The following is a 22,500-nucleotide window of genomic DNA, read 5'->3' as shown; positions in this document are numbered from 1 at the left end:
TAATTTTCTACCCAAGATCAGGTGATTGGGAGTTTAAAATCTCCTTCTGATCAAGGTCCCCCGAGGTGTAGCTTAGTGGCCTGTCATTTATGATGGATTCCAATTCCACCAAAATGCAGGATAATTCATCGTAACTGAGAAGAGCTCGACCGATTACCTTCTTCATACAGGTTTTTAATAGTCCGATCAATCTCTCCCAGATTGCACCAAAACAAGGTGCTCTTGCTGGTATAAATTTCCACTTACACTCTATTTTCTCCAGATTGTTTTGAAAAAGGGGGCTATCTGCCATTGTTTTCAGATATTCAGATGCTGCTACAAAAGTAGTGGCGTTGTCACTCAACATTAGTGAAGGAAAGCCTTTACGGCTGCTAAACTTCCGGAAGGCCATGAGGAATGAGTCAGCGGACTGATTTCTGACTACTTCCAGATGTATACCCCTAGTGATCGGGCATGTGAATAGTATGACATACACCTTCTCCGGATTTTGCTTCCCTTCCTTTATCCATAACGCCCCGGTGTAATCCACCCCCGTAACGCTAAAAGGTTGTTTCCGTTGTACCCAAAATTCCGGTAATGGGGGCAATATATTACTGTAGTTCTATATGGTTTTCCTTGAACTTACTTACAGATCACGCAATGATGTAACACGCTCTTGACCAGTTGTCGCAGCTGTGGAATCCAGAACTCCTGTCTTACACTAGCTACAGTAGCGTTCACCCCCATGTGTGCTTGCATCACATGATGTCGTCTTATTAACAACTTACTCAGAACACAACCCTTTGGCAGTAAAGTAGGAAATTTGACTTCTTCAGGCAGTTTCGCGTGTTCCAACCTGCCTCTACATCTCATTACATTATTATCCAAAAACAAATTCAACTGGCGAATTAATGTCAATTTTGGGTTTGTTTCCTCCCTTTTCAGGGCTTTATATTCTTTTGGAAAGTACTCTTTCTGCACGAGAACAATTGGTTTGACCTTTACTTCTTGTAACTCTTCCAGAGTCAAACAACCAGTTTTTCTGTCATTGGTTGATAGTTTGCAATTCTTTACAAATCGCAATATCCAAGCTATGGTCTTAAAGACCTTGTCAGCTCTGCTGAATCTTTCCCAATCCAGCAGGCGTGTTGCATCTATGTCCTTTACAACATTGACCACAATGTCCTGTTCACCTTGTATATGTGTACACCCAACCCATGACCTATCAATTGGCAGAGTATGATTTTTTAACCAAGGGGGTCCCTCCCACCAAAAGGAATTCTTTGCTAACACCTTAGCACTCTTTCCCAGTGTCAACCAATCACTGGGATTTTCAGATGACGGTACGTAAGACAGGACTGACCCCGGAATCAAAGAGTTAATCTCAATTACTCTGTTTTTCACAAACACAGGCAGAACATTAATGGACACAATCCAGCTAAGGGCGACTTTACTGTCTGACCAGACATATAATTGTTTAAATTCCTTCTCATCAAAGGAGTCAATAATAAATTTTGTCATTCTTGCTCCTAGCAACAATACCATTAGTTCCAATTTCGGAATTGTCAGTTCCTTGATGGGCGCCACTCTGCCCTTTGCTTTGACCATTTGCTCTATAGGCCACACAACCATATGAAGTTTCGCTAGCATCGTAGAATATGTGTAAGGTATCACCAGTTCCTAGGCTAGCACTCCTAGGAAAAGATATTTCAAAACACTTCTCCAAGTCCTTGCGTATTTCACTCCATTCCTCTTGTAGTGGGTTGGTGAGTTGTTCGTCCCAATCCAGATGTTTCTTCCACAATTTCTGCAAAAATATCCTTGCTTTCATAGTAACAGGGAGAAGCAATCCCAATGGATCGTATATTTGGGCAACGGCACTGAGAATCTCTCTTTGTTTGACTCGATCTATTAATATGAGTTGGATTGATAGTTAAAACGTCTTTAATTATATCCCAATTCAATCCCAATACTTTATGAATTTGTTTTTGTTTGGCTTCAATTTGATAAGCAGCAGCAATAGTTTGTATAGACTCGCTATTGCTAACCCACTCCTTCAAATATAAGTGAGCCTGAGCAAATATTTTGTTGGCATTAAAGTATAAATCCATCAACTCAGATTCACCATTAGCCGTAAATTGCAAATTATCTACGTACAAACCTTTCTTCAGTCTTTCCACTACATCCACTGTATTGAACCGGAGTAACCACGAGACCACAGTGGACAAGTGATGCTTGATGGTTGCATTTAGAAGAAAAGGTGAGCATGTAGCTCCAAATAATACTACTCTAAATCTGTATACTATTAATTTACTATTGGGATCTGTTGGATTTTTAACCATAAAAAACGCGTATAATTGCAATCTTCTTCACGTAACTGTACCATTAAAAATGCCTTCTCAATATCACTAATGCAAGCAAAAGTGTTAGTTCTAAATTGCAGCAGGACTCTGAGTAGATCAGCCGTTACGCGTGGTTCAGTCCATAGACAATCATTCAGGCTTAATCCATTTTTACCTTGTTTTGATGAGCAATCAAACACTATTCTTATTGGAGTAGTGGCACTGTCTTTAAGCACTCCATGATGTGCCAAGTAATGACAATCCGCATCAGATTTATTATAGATCACCTTTTCAATGAATCCTCTATCTTCTTGCTCTTGCAAGATTTTCTGATAATGATCCAAGTAATCCACATCCTTCTGAAACTTGATGCTCTGCTGTCGAAGTCTACTCATTGCTAAACCAAAATTTGTCTTCAATCTGAATCTATTGGTTCTCCACGGCAACGCCACAACATACTGTTTATCAATTTCAGAATAGGTTATAGTGCTCTCAAAGTCCTTTAAGACCCTCTGGTCTTGTTCTCGTAACTCACTGCAATCTATTCCCAGTCTGTCCAAACTCCACAATGTGTCCAGATCAGTCTTGGGATTTTCATTTTGAGTAGCTTCAATTCCTTCAGTTTGTACAGCTAGCTTCAAAATTGTCACTTGAGTCTCCCTAGTGGGGGGAGCACTACATGTGCCTGTCACCACATAACCGAATATGGTCGGCAACAATATTAAGTTTCTAACCCTTTTGAACCCTGGATGCAAAATATTATAAACATTATCAACCCATATCAACAATTCAATAGTTGATTGATTCTCAACAGGCAAATCAAAATCTTTATCAGCCAAGCTGATCTTAGTTTTACATAACGACTTTAAACTTCTCTTAACGTCGAATTTCTTCGCATATTCTGGCAGCTCATCCACCACTATGCAGTCCATTATTATCAACTTACCTTTATGCGGTATGGCGATGCTTATCAACTCGTATTCATGAACAGGTTTACTAGCTAGATAACCTCTCAAGGCAATCTTTTCAACTCCTTTGGACCTATATTGCAGTCTCTCTAGAGCCGATCTTTTAATAAATGTCCTCTCGGCACAAGTATCCAACAGCCCTCTAAGTCGTACCATTTGACCTTTCTTCCCTTTCAGGGGAATTGTTGCTGTTGGTAATATGGATTGCTTACCTAACTTATTTGGTTTGTCCTGCTCATTTACTGATAGCGTTCCCACTTGTACACCACTTTGTTTATTCTTGCTTTGCTTTTTTGTTTGGTCTCTATCACACAAGATGCGATGATGTCTCATCTTACAACCATTATTGCAACTTGATTTGTCACAGTCCACACTAAAATGCTTCTTAGAAGCACACACAAAACATAACTGCAAAGCTCTGATACGATTCAACTTTTCATCTCTGGTTGCGTAAGTTTTGCACTGTGTCCACCAATGTTCTTTATCACAAAGAGCACATCTTGTGGATTGCTGATAACTGGACTTTTTCACATTTCCCTTGGTTTTCTGTCTAACAGCTTGGGATTGATTTACCGTGAATGTAGATATTGTCGACAGAGTTTCAGTTTTATTCACATCAGTTGAAACAAAAGTTCTTAGATTGCGAATCTCCTATTCTAGGTATTTCTTAAAGGTGTCTAATACCAACCAATCATCTCCATACCTACGCTTCACAGTCTCACTCACGCTTTGAGGCAATTTGGTATAGAGCAAAATAACATAAAGCTCATTTAATTCCAGCCTTTCACTTTCAAGCGATCTTATTGAGCATTCAAAATTAGCTCTGAAAGTTTGTAGTGATTCAGAATTGGCAACAGGAGACTCCATTTCTAGCAATCTTTTCACCAGAACATGCTTAATTTCATCTCTCTTTCTATAAGTAGATAGGAGAAGAGCTACAGCTTGTGGATAATTGGCGGCCTCAAATTTAAATCCCGAGATTAATTTTGAAGCTTCTCCTGTAAGCAAACTTCGTAATTAGTAATTTCTGTAATTGACTGAAGTCTTTATATGTTGTTGCTTGTTTGACCCTAATACCCTAATACCATAGCTAGTCCATTCTACAGTTAGTAAGTGGAAAGTAGCCAGGAAACAATTTCTGTGAAGTAATTAACCTCTAGAGTGAAGAATTTATCAGTTATTTTAATGTTGTCAGGTGTACACATTATGAAATACAACATATATATATATATATATATATATATATATATATATATATATATATATATATATATATATATATATATATATATATATATATATATATATATATATATATATATATATATATATATATATATATATATATATATAATCATCAGCCATTACAAGTATTCTCAGGCATATCAATCCACTGTCATTAGTTTGTGGGCTTTCTATGCCAGTCTGTACCTGAAAATTTTCTCGGTTCATAATCCATTGTTTTATCTTCCTTCCCCTGCTTCCTTTGCAATCTTTAGGGACCTACTTTGTTGTTATTAATATCCATCTATTTTCGTTATATGTACTGCCCACCCTATTTCTTTCTTTTACATTTTGTTAGCATATTACTATTATTACTATTACTACTTGCTAAGTGAAAACCACCATAGTAACAGAAAGCTATAATCCCAGGGGGTCCAACAGGGAAAATAGCCCAGTGAGGAAAGGAAACAAGGAAAAATTTAATATTTTAAGAACAGTTACAATATTAAAATAAATATTTCCTATATAAATCATAAAAATTTAACAAAACAAGAGGAAGAGAAATAGGATAGGCCCGAGTGTACCCTCAAGCAAGAGAACTCTAACCCAAAACAGTGGAAGACCATGGTACTTTAGTTTGTTCTTGTCTCCATGTTGCTCTTTTTCCGTCTCTTGGTGTTATTTCCATCATTATTCTTTCCATGGCTCTATGAGTTGTAACTAGCTTATGTTCTAAGGATTTGGTAACGCTCCAAGTTTTTTATACATAAATTAATGCTGGTATATTAAATATTTTTCTTCCTAAAGAAAGTGGCATTTTACATTTCATAATCTCATTTTGTTTATCAAAAGCTCACCATCCCATGGTTATCCTTCTTTTAATTTGTTCCCAACCTTTTAAACATGGCAACCCATTTTAGAACAAGCAATCAGGAAGCGACCTCAATCCTTAAAATATCTTATATACACATTCATTTTTTTTTTTACAATAAACTGCCATTTATTGCGTTTATTGAATGATAGATTATCTATTCATGAAGTAACTATACACGCCGTAAATTCATGATTAATTTCAAATGTATTCATAAAAAACTCCAAAGCTACTGCAAAAATTAATTAATTGTAAATCAATTAAGAATTATTAGAACACAAATTTCCAATGTTATGTAAAGCTGTGTTTATGAACTGACCTTAATGAGACGGCTGGTATTGCAGTTTTTTAGCTAGCAATTCTATCCTGGGCTCCGTTGTCATCTTCCACATTTAATTGATTTGTGCATTTGTTTTTAAGGATGAGAAGTTGGGAGAAGGCTGCTTCACATAACTAAGTTGTTGGGAACGGCAATACATTCCTTATTGCGATTTCTGATATTACTGGGAATTTTTGGAAACCTTTTGCCCAAAATTCTTGTAGTTGCAGTTTACCAAACCTGGATTTAGCTTCAAAATTGTTTTTTAAGTCGATGAACTTCAGATACACTGGCATTGAAAGGGTTGATTGTAAGGGAGGAAGATTTGCAACATTCATCATGAAAATAACTTCTTATTGGAACAGTAAGATTTTCCAAATGCTCTTGTATCAAGCCATATAAGTCATCGATTTCATTTGCCGCTTCTTCAACAAATTGGGCAAGTATTGGGAACGTGTATAATTCCTTTTGGTTAATTTTGGTAATCCAGAGTTCCAGTTTAATTTTAAAAGACAATATCTTTTTCAGACAAAGATATAATCGTACTTTCCTTACCCTGTAATCCTGTATTAATACTATTGAATATCTCAGAAATGTTGACCAGGTATGCCAATTTGCACAACGTAAATTCATCCGTAAACAATTATTCATGTTCACTTGCATTTTGAGAAGCGAGAAATATTTGCAGCTCTCTCAAATCAAAAAATCTTTTCAGCGCCTTTCCTTTTGAGAGCCACCTTACCTCTCTGTGAAACAGTAGTGCTTCATGAGTTGAACTCATATCTCCACATGAAACTTTTAAGAGCCATGTTGCAAGTGGCCTTGATTTAACATTTACTGCTTTAATCACTCGGTTAAGCACTTCTTTGAATGGTTCAGGCAACGTCTTGGTAGCTAATACTTGTCGATGAACCATGCCGTGAGTCCCAATTACTTCTGGAGTCACTATTTTAACTAACAATTGAAGCCAGACTTACAGCCGAGCATCGTAGGTGCCCCGTCAATACAAACTCCGCACAATTTCTCCCATTCGATCGAACATTCTTTGAAGAAATCATCAATTAAATAAAAAATATCAGCAGCAGTAGTTGAAGTTTGCAGAGGCTTACAAAACAAGAAATTTTCATTTTTTTTTTTTCATTTTCATAATACCGAACATACACAAGAAGTTGTGAAAAGTTTGTCACATCAGTAGTTTCATCAAGCTGTTACATCAAGTTTCATAGGACGATGCAAACATGGATTGATAAAGGGAAAATTTTCTCCCAAATCATGACAGTATGACCCTAAGAACCACTCTAGGTACTCCAAGATAGGTATTATAATGAGTTTTAGGTGTCCGTAAGGTCAAAGAACTGAGAGAGCGAAAAATTGTTGGAGTCTAACCTACACGTGAGCCAACCCATTCAGTTATTTAACCATTTGATGTAATGCTCTTGCAGGAACGATTTGAGTTCAGAAAGTATTGAATTCAATATGTTTCAACATTCAGAAAATATAGATTCTTTGGTATGGTACCTATTGTGCAAACATGCAGCATATTCTATAAAAGATTTTAGTGGTCTAATATACCAATAACTGTTGCTGTTGTGTTACTCCCCTTTTCATGCTTCCTTTACTTCCCCTAAAGTTATGTTAGGTACTGGATCAAGTGTTTCATTATTTCAACAGGCAAAGTTGTTACTTATATTGCCACTCTATAGCATTGTATAGAAACCCTCCGCAATATTTATCACCCCATCTCTTTCGTTGATATGTACCGCACGCATATCACATGCTCATACACTGTTAAGGGATTTCTGTTTTTTGTATATTGACGTTATCGCTCTTCCCTTGCTCTGATAACCATTTTCTGGCTGTATGTGTTTGCAGCAATCTGTTTGAATTTTTGTGACTTTCTTTCACGGCTACTCTTGCTATAAAAGCTTGCTGTCTGTTGAAATAAAGTTAGTTGCAATTACACCGTCTCTCAGTTACCACCTATCTGGTGCATCTGCACAATATTTCCATTTTCAGCCTTTAAAGCAAACAGCTGTTGGCATCCTGTTCCGAGTCTTCTTTTCATCAATTTGATGCTGCTTCCTTTCTTTAGATTTTCCTCAATTTTAGTCTGATAGTTTTTATGAACATCTTGGGTTATATATATATATATATATATATATATATATATATATATACAGTATATATATATATATATATATATATATACAGTATATATATATACATATATATATATATATATATATATATATAATTTATATATATATATATATATATATATATATATATATATATATATATATATATATATATATATATATATATATAATATATATATATATATATATATATATATAATTATATATATATATATATATATATATATATATATATATATATATATATATATATATAAAATATTTATAAAGCGAGAGAGAGAGAGAGAGAGAGAGAGAGAGAGAGAGAGAGAGAGAGAGAGAGAGAGAGAGAGAGAGAGAGAGAGAGAGAGAGAGAGAGCTGTTCTCAAAACTAAGTGGCCTATCTCAGGAATTTCATATTTTTCAGGGGAGCAATGTAGAGTTTTTGCTAAAATGTTTGAATGAATTCGACTTTAAGTTTGACTATGCACAGGGAAGTAAAACTGTAATACCAGGTGCAATGTCAAGAATACATGATAAGATGGAAAATAAGAAGAGTGATTGTAATTCTGAAAGGTTGCCTCAAGATTCAGTGTTAGAACGTGTTTCCCATTTCTGGCGTGTCGTTACTTTCTGTGTGACGCAATCAATAAGGATCTTCGTTGCCAGTTTTGTTTTCACGCGTGATACGTTTCAGGTCTCGCATTTCTCATTTTGCCTCACTTCCTATGTGATTCCAGCCTTATATGTTGTAGCCTACTGTTGCACGTACTTCAGCATTGGATTTTGTATAAACTACCACAAGAAGAGTACAAGTTACTTTTAATTGTCTATATCAATCAATAGGATAGAATTTATACTTGATGCTCATTTATTTGCATTTGATCGCTTGCGCTTTTTGTTGTTCACGATAATACTTGTCGTTCAAGAGTAGCTATGTTGAGAGATCTACCAATAAACTAGCCTACTAGTAAAATCTCCGTCATCATTAAGTCCGCTAAGAATACTAAAATCAGTGAGGGAAAAGGAATATCTAATAAGTACAGTATTACTCGTACTTATCATTCAGGTATGCACAGCAGAGTCCCTGTTCCAATGGTTCTTTATGAAATCTTATTGGGTAACATTACATACACAGCAAGCCAACTGACAGGAAGACAAGGGGAAATTTATAGAATTTTGTGAGTAACGTTGATTTAGGCCAGGCTTTGAGACGGAGGCAAAACGAACATAAAGGGAGATTCATAAATATAATTCCTACAGCTATTTCAATCTTCACTCTCACTATATTCAACTTGCCTATAGTCTTTTCTGGATAATCCTCTAAACTCAAATCTAGTTTTCTTTAACATTTGGAACCATCAACTTGTTCAGCAACCATCTGAACATAGTGATTTAACATTAGAAAAACCATGACTTTTGAATTCCTTACAACGATTTTACAAATCACAATACTATCCATGGCACGAAACACAAAGTGACTAACTCCTTTTAACGATATTCAAAGTAATCAAAGTACTAAAAGGATAAGTCATCCCAAATAATAAATAATAACCTAAATACATTATAAAACGTAACACAAACTGGAATCAGGGGACTGCCATCGATATATCAATATCAACTATAAGACAAGACTGAAAGATAAGGCACGTGCAGCCTAACCATGCCATGGTTGTTGCTATTAGTCATTAAACTGTCTTATCACTGTGCTAAAAGCATACTGTATGCCTTTGAAGGGAAGAAAACAGGAAATTAGATTCCTGGGAAGATCGTCGTCTAGCTTCAAAAAGGAAGCAATATGAACATCAGGTATTATTCATAGAAACAATTACTATAGCTGTTTTTGTATATCAAAATACTTTGAAAAAAAAAAAACTTAAAACCTTTCTTACTTAACAGTATTACACACATAGATTCTCATCTCTGAAAATTCATAAGTCAAATACTTTTGTTTCAGGGATTCTGTAGTGCTTAAGCAGGGACACTGACCTGACTACGTTCTCCTTTGGTGCTCATTCCACAACTTTCAATAATACTGGAAGAAAGGAGATCTGGAACTGACATAATGGTAAAACCTTCCTTCACTAAATGTGAAACTGTGTATCTGAAAGGAAGCAATTTCTTCAATATTAATTACTTCAATATATGCTGAAGTTCACTGCGGACATATTTGACCCCTTAATTAAAAGTAAAATGTGTATGCTCTCCTTATCTGTATAAATGCTACCTTCTCTAACATTCCTCAGTTATGCAAGGATGTGTCTCCCCAGGTGAACATATGGCTGCCCCTGTTCTAGTTGCTCATTCTCTTCAGAGAGTCCTGTGTACTTTGATAAAACCATTCTATCACTATAGTGGATGGATGGAGGAAAATGCTAATGAACTTCAGTAAAGTTTGGAAAAAAAATCTTATTCTAAAAATTTCCTTATTTCAATTAATCTTCCAAAAGTTCATTCCTGAATCTCAGTAATGAAGAAAATAATTGTTAATTACTGAATTTATATAAAAGTAAATCATATTTTTTTTTTACTAGCGTCATGACTTAAGACTATATGTATTTAGCAACTATATAAGCCTGTGGCTGCCTGGGTTGTTTTATCCTGCTAAAATTTGTTCAGAATACTACAAATTCTATATAATGTGTATTTTTCCTAGCTTTACAAAACAGTCATTTATATGGTGTTACTGCTAATCCTATTTTCTACAGTGAGCCAATCAAAATTTTGGTTGATTGCATCATGCTTCATGCCAGATAAATGCAGCACATCCGTCCCGCTTGCTCACAGCATCTCCTTACAAAACTCACCTGGTCAAAGACCTGCCGGGCAGACAAGGCAGGACCTTTGGTAAATTACTCAGGTTTGTATACCTAGGAAAACTACAAATTATATAAAATTTGTAGTTTATTCCTATACGGATACAAACTTGAGTCATTTATATGGGTAGTCTTCCTTAGGAGGGATGAAGTCTCCATGAAGTGAAGAGGTAAACCCTTCCTTTCTAGAATATCTAATTACTATAAGTAATAGCAATAGATCAACATGAGTCATAGTGGATATTGCAGCCGGCTTGTAAAGAGGCAAGGCCAAACTTCCGATTCTTGAGAGATAAAAACCTTCTCTGATACAATTACTAATAATAATATTAAGTGATCTAAGAAAACCACCATGGAACGGAGTAGCCGACTCATAAAGAGGCAAGGTTGTTCCTTCATTTCCCAAAAGATAATCTTCACCAGGGGTAGAGTGGTATGAACATCAAGTGTTACATAATAAACAGGAGCGCAATTTTTTAGTATATCAATACATACTAAGGAAATTGAGGCACACTTATTTGCATTGGGGTGGAAATACCAGGGCAGGCTTCAAGTCTAATGAAGATCATTATCCGCCTCAGTGATCTTTCTAGCTAAGAATGTCAGATTAATGAGGCTGGGGGATGGAACTGGAACGTATTCAGTGAGAACTGTAATTTAGGTCACAGTAGCCCATTGAATGGATGTCCAAATACTTGAATGTGCCTTCTTTAAGGTAAATGTCCAACAGTGAGATTTCCTTTCCATCCACCAGTTTGAGGATTTGTATTAATGCATGGTTGCGGCAAACCCATGTTTCACGTGCTTGAGGGAGGGTCCCTAGTGACGCTTCCATGAAGATATACAGGCTCTTATGATAGTTTCTCTTTACTGAGGAGACTGTGCTCCAGAATACATTCTATCAGAACGTTCAAAAGCTCGTACACAACAAGGTTTTGAAGGGTAGTATAATCGAGTGCTTTAAAGAACACAATGGCTATGGCAAGCCTATCTGGTTCATATGCTTTAGGGGGGGGGAGGTCCCAAGTGACGCTTCCTTTGCGAATGCATAGGTTCTTCTGATATTCTGATACAGTACTTGAAGAGTGAAAGAGTCTTTCTTCTAGGGTGGTCAGAGCTCTGAACACAAAAGGGGGAGTGATATGTCCCAGCTAATTGTTCTATCTGAAACTCGTACTGCTCTACGAAACAAAATAACTAGTTGTTTGTATTATCAGAAACCTCCTTGAGAGACAATATTGTAAAAGAGTTAACCTGAGATCTTTCTAGCCTAAGTCTGTATCGTTCATGAACCAGAGACGGAACAAAGAGGCAGATTTCTGATGTCATGTTATCGTGGGGGGGGGGGGGGGGGGAGGGGGGGGCTGGCGACTATTCCCCTGACGATTTTAAGTTTAATGTTAGGCCTTAGCCAGATGGCCGTCCATGTTCAGGATGAACTTCCTTCAGATCTGAGTGTGTCCACAGAACATCCTTAGTATCCCTGGGCAGGGGTGCCGTGCACTCTGTTCGTCCTTGGGCTTCTTGAGAGACAAGCTTGTGAAAAAGTCATTGTTGGAGAGCCCCTTCCATCCCGGGACTTGAGAGGCAAGCTCTAGAAAAGTTCAAGTAAAATTCCCCAGATCCGGTTCTGCATTAGGTTTCCGGGGGAAAGGGGACCCTGCAATTAGGAGTGTTTACTTAGCTGGAAGATAAAAAGGTCAAAGTAAAGGGTACTTAGTTCCTTGACCTAGGTCCTTCTGACTAGGAGTGCGAGGATTATATTGAGGGGATAATGAGAAAACCCCGCTCTTCCCAACTCAATGGCAAGGGCGGATTACTACTAAGAGACAGTTTCATTCACCTTGGTAACAAGGTGTAGACAGTTCTTTCGGGTAGAGAATTCTACTATCTCACATCAGATTCTGCTTAAGGGTCTATAATTAGATCTGAATCTTCATGAAAGCTATAGAAACTGTTTTAAAAATTGTCAAACAGTCCTCAGCCAAGGCAACAGGGTCTTGGACTGCTCTCCTTACTAGAAACCGTTTAATAAGGTTTCTCTTTGACCTGGGCTATCCTTGTTTCTTGATTAACTCTTTCCTGGTTCAAACTATCTGACTCCCTTGTATCTCCTGGTCCTATATTCCGGAGATGAGGGAGGAGGACATTGGCCATTACCATAGTACTGGTTGAGAATCCTGCTAACAAGCAATCTGGCAAAGGTAAATGATTAGTGTCAGCAAAATGCTATAAAGCCAAGCCTCGTTAGGAGGTGTGAAGGGCATAGCTCTCCTTGTCATGCATGGTTTTAGTACTCATAGGTAGTCAGGACTGCTTCCACTCGGTGATGGCTTGACTCCCCATGAGGGGGAATATCTGGACTAGTCCTCTTCGTAACCCTTATCAGGCTTCCTGACAAAGGTATAGGCGATTTACTACTCTTAAGGTCCTTATACCTAAGTGATCTCCTATCTGTTCCAGAGAGGCTTGTAGCCTTTCTAGCCGGGGAAGGAAGTGCTGAAGTCTTGTTTAACCGATGGACAGAAAAAACAGAAAGGCAACTTTCAACTTTCCAGTGGGTATATTCTCGGGGTGTCATGTCCCCCCATACGCCCCTGGGATATGAAAAACCAAGTTTCATCTGAAGGTGTTCTGCGCACTCATATTTTTTCAGACACTAAACACCACTCGTACCACGTATACTTACATATCCAGAGCAGACATTGTTTCTCAGGACGGATAATATTTTCCCGGAGAAAGGGTTCTGTCATCCAAATTCTAGTTTCGGAAATTATCATTCTTGTCTGAAATAGAAAGATGCCGGTTTATGGCCAGACATCTGGCCGTTACCAGTTGAGGCTGGCTCCCTTCCAAGTTAGGGAAGAGAGGTCACATATTTCATAGCCTAATCTTCTTGCCACGATCTTGAGTTCCGACAAGGGTATATGGTAGAAACCATAGCTTTCTTATGGAAAGGTAGAATCTTATAGGTCTTGCTAGGGGTATAACTGGTAAGGATTGTCGTTGGTACCTCACCTCAGGTAACCAACGATCTGCTAAAATACAAATAACAGCTAATCCCAATTGCAAGAGTTAAAGAGGAAAGGGGGGAGGAGATCCAAAAGAATCACCCCACCTATTGTAAGGCTGGGTGAACTGGAGAGATTGTGCTAGGTTCTTCCCGTTCCCACATCTGGTATAAGAATACTCTCGAGGAAGAGAATATGTAGTACCGGGGATAATAAAGGCCCTAGATGACCACCTCGACACTACATAGTGGAGGTATATCTAGACTAACCAAAGTAGGGCAAAAAGGAGAAACGAAGAGGCCCATATCCAGAACATGTTAACTTCACTGTTCAGCGAGTGGACCTCAACCAATTTACTACTTCCTTCCGCATAATAACATCCACTCCCTATTGTGCTAAGTCCAGGCATACTACTACACTAGTAGGAGCTATTGAATCTTTGGTTTCTGCTTTCAGGGGGAGAGGAATTCAATCCCATCTTAAACAAGTCTTTCTGTGGACGTTGAGTGGCAGGCCTACCAGACGTTGTCCTTTTTCTTCCTGAAGTAGTCTGTTCCTGTCTTGCGATCTTAGCTACAGCCAACTCTACTTCTGTGTGGGAGAACAGAAAGGGGGAACTCCGCAAATCCAAATTTCTCAGCCTTAGTGTCATTCCAGGGAGAAGTTGTTCCAAGCATCTCTCCAAGATTGCGTCGTCTTTTCGGGACACAATTCCCCCATAGCAAAACGGTCTGATGTAAAAGGAATTCTTGGGGGTTTGACCCTGTTCATGACAAATCTTCAAATCTTCATAGGACATTGCGATCCTTAAGATCTTTCAAAGTTGCATAGTGGGATATTGCTCTTGGTTGAACCATGAGTAGGTATGGGTCGCGGAAATAGCGGCCATTTCAATGTTCATCATTTCTGGGACTGAAAAATCAGAGAATGACATTACATCCTCTGTTTTGGGTGGACAACACTAAGTTAGCCAAGTTTTCTGGGAACAACAGTGGGCTATGAAAGGCTCCCGATGGGGCAAATAAATCTTTCTACTCAGACAGGAAACAGTGGTAACACTGGGGTCCTGTTGGCTCTAAGAGAATTCTCTGAGGCAGAAACTTGCATGTTAAATACGTTTAGCGTCTCTTCAGTTTGTTTAGGGAGATTTGGGCCGTAATTGGATTCATTATTCTGTGCTTGTGACAGAATCCTACCTCCCAGTTTTTCCTCAGTGACAGGTTTCTCATGGGGAGACTCTGTCATATTTCCTAGGAGAAGGATTAGGTTTCTAACCCTTGAAGCTTAAGACGTTTCTGACATCAACCTAAAAGTTCCGAGAGAAATAACTTCTGTTGAGTCAGTGCTATTGCTCACAGTGGTGGCCCCATTGGTTAGGATTAATCCAGCTGTGAGGGTTATAAGAAAAACTTAATTCGTCTCGGAGGTCCTCCCTTTCTTCAGCCGTAACCACATTACAGGGAGATAAGGGGGCAGAGGTAAGAATGGAAAAGCTTATTTTCCGTTCACCATGTTCAGCCGCAGGATGAACTTTTCCTAGATTTGGTATATTACAAGCCAAAGACTTGTGTGTGTATTCTTTTAAAATTTTAGGTGTGATTCTCGACAGCAAACTTACTTTTGAAACACGTAAGGTCTGGGTCTTCTTCAATTGCACAAAAAATTGGCTTAATGAGAAAGTCTTTCAAGATTTTTGGCGATCAATCTATTCTGAAGAAGTGCTTCAATTCTTTCATTTTACCTTATTTCAAGTATTGTTCTCCTGTCTGGTCTTCAGCTACTGATTCTCATCTTAATTTGTTGGGCAAAAACTTACGGTCTATTAAATTTCTTATTCCTGATCTAGATATTAACCTCTGGCACCGTCATGCAATCAGTCCATTATGTATGTTCCATAAGATTTTTTATAATTCCAACCATTCTTTACCTTCAGATCTTCCAGGACAGTTCCATCATGTTTGTGATACTAGGTATGCAGTTAATTCTAATAGTCAGGCCTTCTCCATCATGACGCTCAATACTACACAGTACTTTAGAAGTTTTATTCCAGCTGTGACCAAGTTGTGGAATGATCTTCCTAATCGGATAGTTGAATCAGTAGAACTTCAAAAGTTCATACTCGCAGCAAATGCTTTATGTTGAACAGGCTTACATAAGTCCTTTTATAGTTTATATATAAATATCACAAATTGTAAGTAATTTGTATTTTTCCTAACAATACTTACCTCGAACTACTTTCTTAGGAGTATCTGGGATCTCCTCCCAACCGACCAGAGTTTTGTGTAGTTTACCCCTAGTCCCGTTTTCTATGAGGGGTAACCTCAGGTGGAGTGGAACATGCCCTGAGGCTATCCCCCAGGTCAGAGAGCATGCTTGCTCAGGTCTCGATCTCCAGTAAGTTCTTGAATCTATGAAGTCCAGCAAGGCACTCAGAGTAGGATGGGCGGGCCATTACCCGAAAGTAGTTCGAGGTAAGTATTGTTAGGAAAAATACAAATTACTTAAAATTTGTGATTTGTTCCAACACAGAATACTTACCTCGAACTACTTTCTTAGGAGACTTATACCTTAGGAGGTGGGAGTGTCCTTCAGGACCTAGAGACCGTGACGAGAATAGAAGAGGAACCTAGGTAGGAGATTAGGTTCTGCTGACCTCAAAGAAAACACGAGAGCAAGAGAAAACTACGCAAAAAACCATCTTAGTGTCTATGTAACTCACTTCTGCAAGAATCCTAGGAGACATGTCCTTCCAGTGATAGTGTATCCCATGGTAGTTTCAGGGGGCTACCCGAGCCATTTCCTGTAAGGAAATAGGGGAAGGAAGAACAAGGGCTCAGGAAGGAACCTGTGTCTCTTGGACTCGCTACCCGCAGTTACCACTGGGGCTACGCCTTTAAACCATTTGGAGCGCGGAAATGACGGGACCGCGCGAGAACCCGCCCAGGGACTTTCTCGAGTAGTCCTTCAAGCAGTGAGCCGTAAAGGTCGGCTGGTTAGACCAAGTACCTGCCCGCAGGCTTTGGCCCACTGCCATGTTCTTCTCAAATGACAAAGAAGCATTTAGACTCCTAATGCTGTGGGGTCTGGGCTTTCTTGGAAAGGAGACCCCTGCACTACTGTAGGGCCTGACGATCACTTGCCTTATCCAGAAGAAGAAAGTGTTCTTGGAGACTGGCTCCTTCACAGTCCCGAGGAAAATGAACAGACTCTTGATCTCGGGATGAAGCCTAGCTGTCCTTTCTAAATACTGCCATACTGCAAGTCCCTCAGGTTGTCCGAGCAAAGGATAGCTGGCACTGGGAACTATTCCATTTTGGGGTCCCAAACAACTGGATTCTGAGTCTTGGCTACGAAGGAGGGTAAGAATCTGAAAGTAGAATCTCGCCAACCCTTCGAGTGTGAGATCTCGTACGACAGGCCAGGAATCTCACCTACTCTTTGCTGATATCAGAGCTAAACAAAAGACTGCCTTGAGGGTGAGGTCCTTGTCTAGAATGTCTTTTAGAGGCTCGAAGGGAGGTTCCAAAATCAACTTCAAGTACTCTAGCCACATCCCCCTGGGGCACTCAAACGGCTTGAGGGAAAAACGACTGCTCGAAGCTCTTGAAGAGCGTCGAGATCTACCTGGAGGCACCCAGGCCTATGTCCTTCAGGAGGAAGACTTGGGATGGACATGCCCACTTCGTCCCTGAGATAGACCAGGAAGTCTGCTATCTCGGGAATGGAGGCCCCTAATGGCCTGATGTTCTTCGAGGAGCACCCCTTAGAAAAGGTAGCCCACTACGCTAGGTACACCTCGACTGACGAACGCCTCAGGTACTCTGCCATCCTTGATGCTGGCCTCGACGGAAATCCTTCCTTTTTCAGGACACGCTCGATAACCTCCACACGTGAAGGAGGGACCAAGGGTTTTCGTGGAACCTCTGGAAGTGAGGCTGCCGGAGAAGGTCTGGTCTGTCTGGAAGTGTCCCAGGTGTAAGGCATGCCAGTTCCTTTAGATCCGCGAACCACTCCCTCTCTGGCCACCAGGGCGCTACCAAAGTCACCCACAGGTTGGCCGTCCGTCTCATTGGAAGGCATCTTCGAACGCTGCCGCTGGATCTGGCACAGGAAAACAGAACACGGGGAGCTGTGCGTTTAGTCTCGTGGCGAAGAGGTCGAACACCGGCGAGCCCCACTTCAGGGAGAGGGTTTTGACCACTTCTGGGTGTAGGGACCACTCGGGCCCTACCACTCGACCCTTCCAGTTGAGGCCGCCGGCCAGGACGTTACTCTTCCCCGGAGAGAACCCGGCTGAAAATTTAATTTGTTCCACTTCAGCCCATCCTAGGAACTCCATCGTGAGATTGCACCGTTCCTTCAACTTTAGTCCTCCTTGCTCTTTCACGTAGGCCACCACCGTGGCGTTGTCGCACCCCGGATCCCCGGAGCTTCCCTGGGGTAGATGGACGATCCTCATCTCCAGCACGTATATGTGCAGGTTTGTCTCCTCGACTTCCCATTTACCTTTAGCCATTTTGTCGAGAAGATGAGCACCCCATCTCTCCTTGGATACGCCAGTGAACAGGAGCATCTCCGGAGGGTCGGCAGAAAAGGGCATTCCCTTGAGGGTGTTCGTTCCGATTGCTACCACCCCAGGAACTCCTTCGTCTCTGGGGACACTAGGACTATTTAGTGCGGGGAGTCCTCTCAGTCTTCGCCAGACCTTGGCTCTCCTGGGTTGGCCCGACAGGAAGGGCCAGAGTATCTGTTTCAGGGTGTCCAGTTTCTCCGCGGAGGGGAAGGCCCTCGCCATCCGGGAGTCTAGAACCAACCCTAGGTAGGTCATCCTGGTGGAGGAAATCAGCCGGGACTTCTTCAGGTTGATGATAATACTCAAGACGTTGTAGAACTGCAGGAGCTTCTCGTCTTGCTCCCTCAGTACTTCCTCTGGGACTGAAAGCAACAACCAGTCACCTAAGTAACGAATCTGGCGGACGTCCTGTTCGTACGCCCAGCCTGAAACTGTTGAGAAGAACTTCGTGAAGCCCTGAGGACTGTCGACAGTCTGAAGCATAGGGTTTTGAACTGCCATGTAGGGGTACTCCAATTTACCCTTAGGAACCTCCTGTTGGAGGGATGAACAGGGACCTGGAAGTAGACGGATTTGAGGCCTATGGACCTCAGCCGTCCTCCTCCTTCAAGGTTGCTAGGACCGACTTCGGAGTGTCCATCTTGAAGCCGGTGTTGTACACGAATTGTTGAGGGCTGAAAGGTCTCCAGAACCCTGTCGCCTTTTCCACCAGGAAGAGGCTGTTGTAGAATCCTGGACTCGGTTCTCGACTGGTTCTACTGCCCCTTTCGCCAGCATTGCCGAGCCTTCTTCCTGCAATACTGCTACTCTCCAGGGGTCTCTGGATGCCAACCACTCCGCCTGTTGATCTGGGATCCGAGGTGGAGGTCCGCTAGGAAGGGAAGCTTGTACCCCTCCTTTAGTACTGCTACGGTCCCCGGATCCGGTCCGTGGTCCCGCCATGCTTGCCAATATTGTTTGAGGCATCCCCCCACCTGAGGCACCTGCAGGAGTAGGGGGGGCCTCCCCTCCTAACTCCTTCGAGAGCTGTGGCCTGAACGCCCTCTCCTGGAGTCTGAGTAGGAGGGTCTGAAGGTTAACTGAGGAGACAAAGCTCCCCTACGGGGGGCAAGGCAAGGGAAAGATTACGTGTGCCAACTTCTACATCCGACGGGCGGACGGAGCCGAAGAGGCACTGGGCAAAGGTGCGGGGCTCCCTCTCCAGCGGCCACCGAGACAGGCACTGGAGAGGCAATAGCCCCGTTCGACCCGCTCGGGGAAAAACCACTCTGCCTTCGTCACGGATGGAGCCGTCATGGGCCTACCCCCTCCCGGGGAAATCCGTGGGGTTTAAGCACCCTGCCATGTCAGAGGCCTCTTCTGATGCTTGGATGGGGCTGGCCGGGACAATGGCACGGCTGGCCCCATCACGGATGGAGCCGCCGGAACGGAGGTATCCGTCATGGGTGCGTCAGCGGCCACCTCCAATGCTTGGATGGTACTGGCCGGGACGATGGAGCCGCTATCTCCATCACGGATAAAGCCACTGGGACGGAGGTACCCATCATGGGTCTGCCCCTTCCCGGGGAGATCTGTGGGGTTTAAGTACCCTGCCATGTCAGCGGCCTCCTCCGATGCTTGGATAGGGCTGGCCGGGACGATGGCACGGCTGGCTCTATCACGGATGGAGCCGCCAGGACAGAGGTAGCCGTCATGGGAGTGTCAGCGGCCACCTCCAATGCTTGGATGGCGGGTCTACCCCCTCCCGGGGAATCCGAGGGGTGTGAGTACCCTGGCCTACCAGCGGTTGACCACGAATCCTGAATGGAGCAGTCGTGGTACCGGGTATGGAAGCCATGTTGCCGGGTCGATCCAGCGGCTACCTCCGCTGGAAGGATGGAGCTCCTGCGGATATCCATGGAGCCACGGGCTTCCCCGTGCTGGCTGGTTGGTTCCTTCGTTCAGGGCTGCCAGTCCGAAGAGGCGACTCTCTCCGCTGGGCGGGAGAAGTCGGAGCCTTCGCGGGCTTATGCCTGTCGGAACGGGGGCCTCTGTCCTGGGTCCACTGCGCTCGTGCCGAGCTAGGTGGCCTTTGGAGGTCAGGACTCGACTGCCAGACCGAAGGGGCGACTCTCTCCGCTGGGCGGATGGAGCCGGACCCTTCGCGGACTTACGCCTGTCGACTGGCATCACCGTCGGAACGGGGGCCTCCGTCCTGGGTCCACTGCGCTCGTGCCGAGCTAAGTGGCCTTTGGAGGACTTATGCCGGTCTGCCAGAGCCTGCTGTAGGGTTGTTGGGGTTCACGTCGAAGGGCGGGCATCATGGTCGGAACGAACGAACCTTCTCTACCGTCCGCAGAACCTACGGCCTGATCCCGAGGAGCCGGGTCACCGGGCACTCCCACCGGGCGCTTCGGTTCTGGAATAACAGGCACTCCCCTGCGGTGGTACCGGTCTTCCCCGGCGGGAGCCTCCGCACCAGGTTCGGGGGTCAGAACTGGCATCGCCGTGCCGGCGAGGACTACCGTTCGTGTATTCTCTCTGGGGGACGAGGACGCGGATCCCGTGGGCTGACCCGACGGAGGGAACCGTTCCTTTAAGTCCGAGGGCCGAACCAGCTGTGCTGATTCGGCCCGGCTGCCCGTAAGGAAGCACGGTTCCCCCCGCTGGCGGGGTGAACCGGAAGCTTCGCGGCCTTACGCCTGCCTGAAGTGGCCTTCTCGCATTTCTCCCTGCGAGGGTCATATCTGCGTCTGGAGGATGGCCTTCATGGCGAGAAATCCCTGGACTGCCGGTCCGGGGAACGCTGTAATTCAGACTTGGGAGGCTCCTTCTCGGCGACGTCCTCGGCTGCAGAAGTGACTGAAAAACACGCTAAAGAGGCTGGAGAAGAATTAGGGACATTTTTCCCCTACATGGGGTCATCAGAGGAGACGTGGCCTGCTTGCACCAGGACTCCGTCTCCCAACACACTCCCGCCCCTCCCTCAAGCCCCTCACTCGTCTGGAACGACGCCACAACCCCACTATCCTGAAGATCAGACTCTTGGGGAAGGGCAGCGGCCCTCTTCCCCACAACGGACTTACCTCGTCCCCTACTCTGGGTAGGGGAGGGTGGTAGGGAAGCTCTGTCAGACGAGACGCCCGGCGAAGCAAGGGGGGGAAGGGGCGCTAGTATTCTCAGGCGACCTCTTCGTCGCCTACTTCTTCTTGGTACTATACCGCACCCACTCCGACTCCTGGGGAAGAGCAATGGGCACTTCCCCACAACTGACTTACCTCGTCCCCTACTCTGGGTAGGGGAAGATGGCTGTCTAAAGAATCTCCATTCGACGAGGCATCGGGAGAAGTAAGCGGCGAGGAGAGGCTCTCCTTCCTATGAGACCTCTTGGACGCATTCTTCTTCTTGGTGCCGAAGCGCACCCACTGCACCACGTTCCAGGACTCGCACTCCGGACACGTGGCTGTAGGTGAACATAAGCTGCCCCTACACGACGAACACAGAGGATAAGGGTAGGAAGGATGATTTATTGTTAATTTGTTCTCTTCAGCTATTTATTTCCTTATTTCATTTCCTCAATGGGCTATTCTTCCTTATTGGAGCCCCTGGGCTAAAGAATCTTGCTTTTCCAAATAGGGCTGTAGCTAGGATAGTAATAATAATAATAAGTCCACGTGGGGACCTCGAAAGACACAAAAAGGGGGGTCGGGGACACAGGGTCGCACTGGGTAAGAGAGAGCGCCGAGATGTTATCACGGCGCGACCAGAGAACTTACTGGAGATCGAGACCTGAGCAAGCATGCTCTCTGACCTGAGGGATAGCCTCAGGGCATGTTCCACTCCACCTGAGGTTACCCCTCATAGAAAACGGGACTAGGGGTAAACTACACAAAACTCTGGTCAGTTGGGAGGAGATCCCAGATACTCCTAAGAAAGTAGTTCGAGGTAGGTATTCTGTGTTGGAACAAATCTGTTTTAATAATGTTGATGTTTTCAAAATAACTAATTCTAATTTATCATGACTTCTTATATCGTTTATTTATTTCCTTACTTCCTTTCCTCGCTGGGCAATTTTTCCATTGGAGCCCTTGGGCTTATAGCATCTTCCTTTCTCAACTAGTAGCTTAGCTTGTAATAATAATAATAATAATAATAATAATAATAATATATACACAAACATATATATATATATATATATATATATATATATATATATATACATACATATATATATACAGTATATATATAATGTGTGTGTGTATATATATATATATATATAT

General features: G+C 42.6%; 1 protein-coding gene across 2 annotated transcripts in view; it reads right to left on the bottom strand.

Annotated features, from left to right (window-relative positions):
• Positions 1–22,500, bottom strand: part of SerRS-m (Seryl-tRNA synthetase, mitochondrial) — a 227,140-nt gene that overhangs the window by 86,713 nt on the left and 117,927 nt on the right. For both annotated transcript variants that reach the window (XM_068386022.1, XM_068386026.1), the window contains exon 3: positions 9,831–9,945. In XM_068386022.1, the coding sequence (XP_068242123.1) occupies positions 9,831–9,945 (115 nt within the window). The remainder of the gene's footprint in view (positions 1–9,830; positions 9,946–22,500) is intronic.

This window comes from Palaemon carinicauda, chromosome 1 (genome assembly GCF_036898095.1).
Source record: "Palaemon carinicauda isolate YSFRI2023 chromosome 1, ASM3689809v2, whole genome shotgun sequence".
Taxonomy (NCBI): Eukaryota; Metazoa; Arthropoda; class Malacostraca; order Decapoda; family Palaemonidae; genus Palaemon; species Palaemon carinicauda.
Note: the sequence above shows the minus strand (reverse complement) of the source record. Positions and strands in the feature narration are given on the sequence as shown.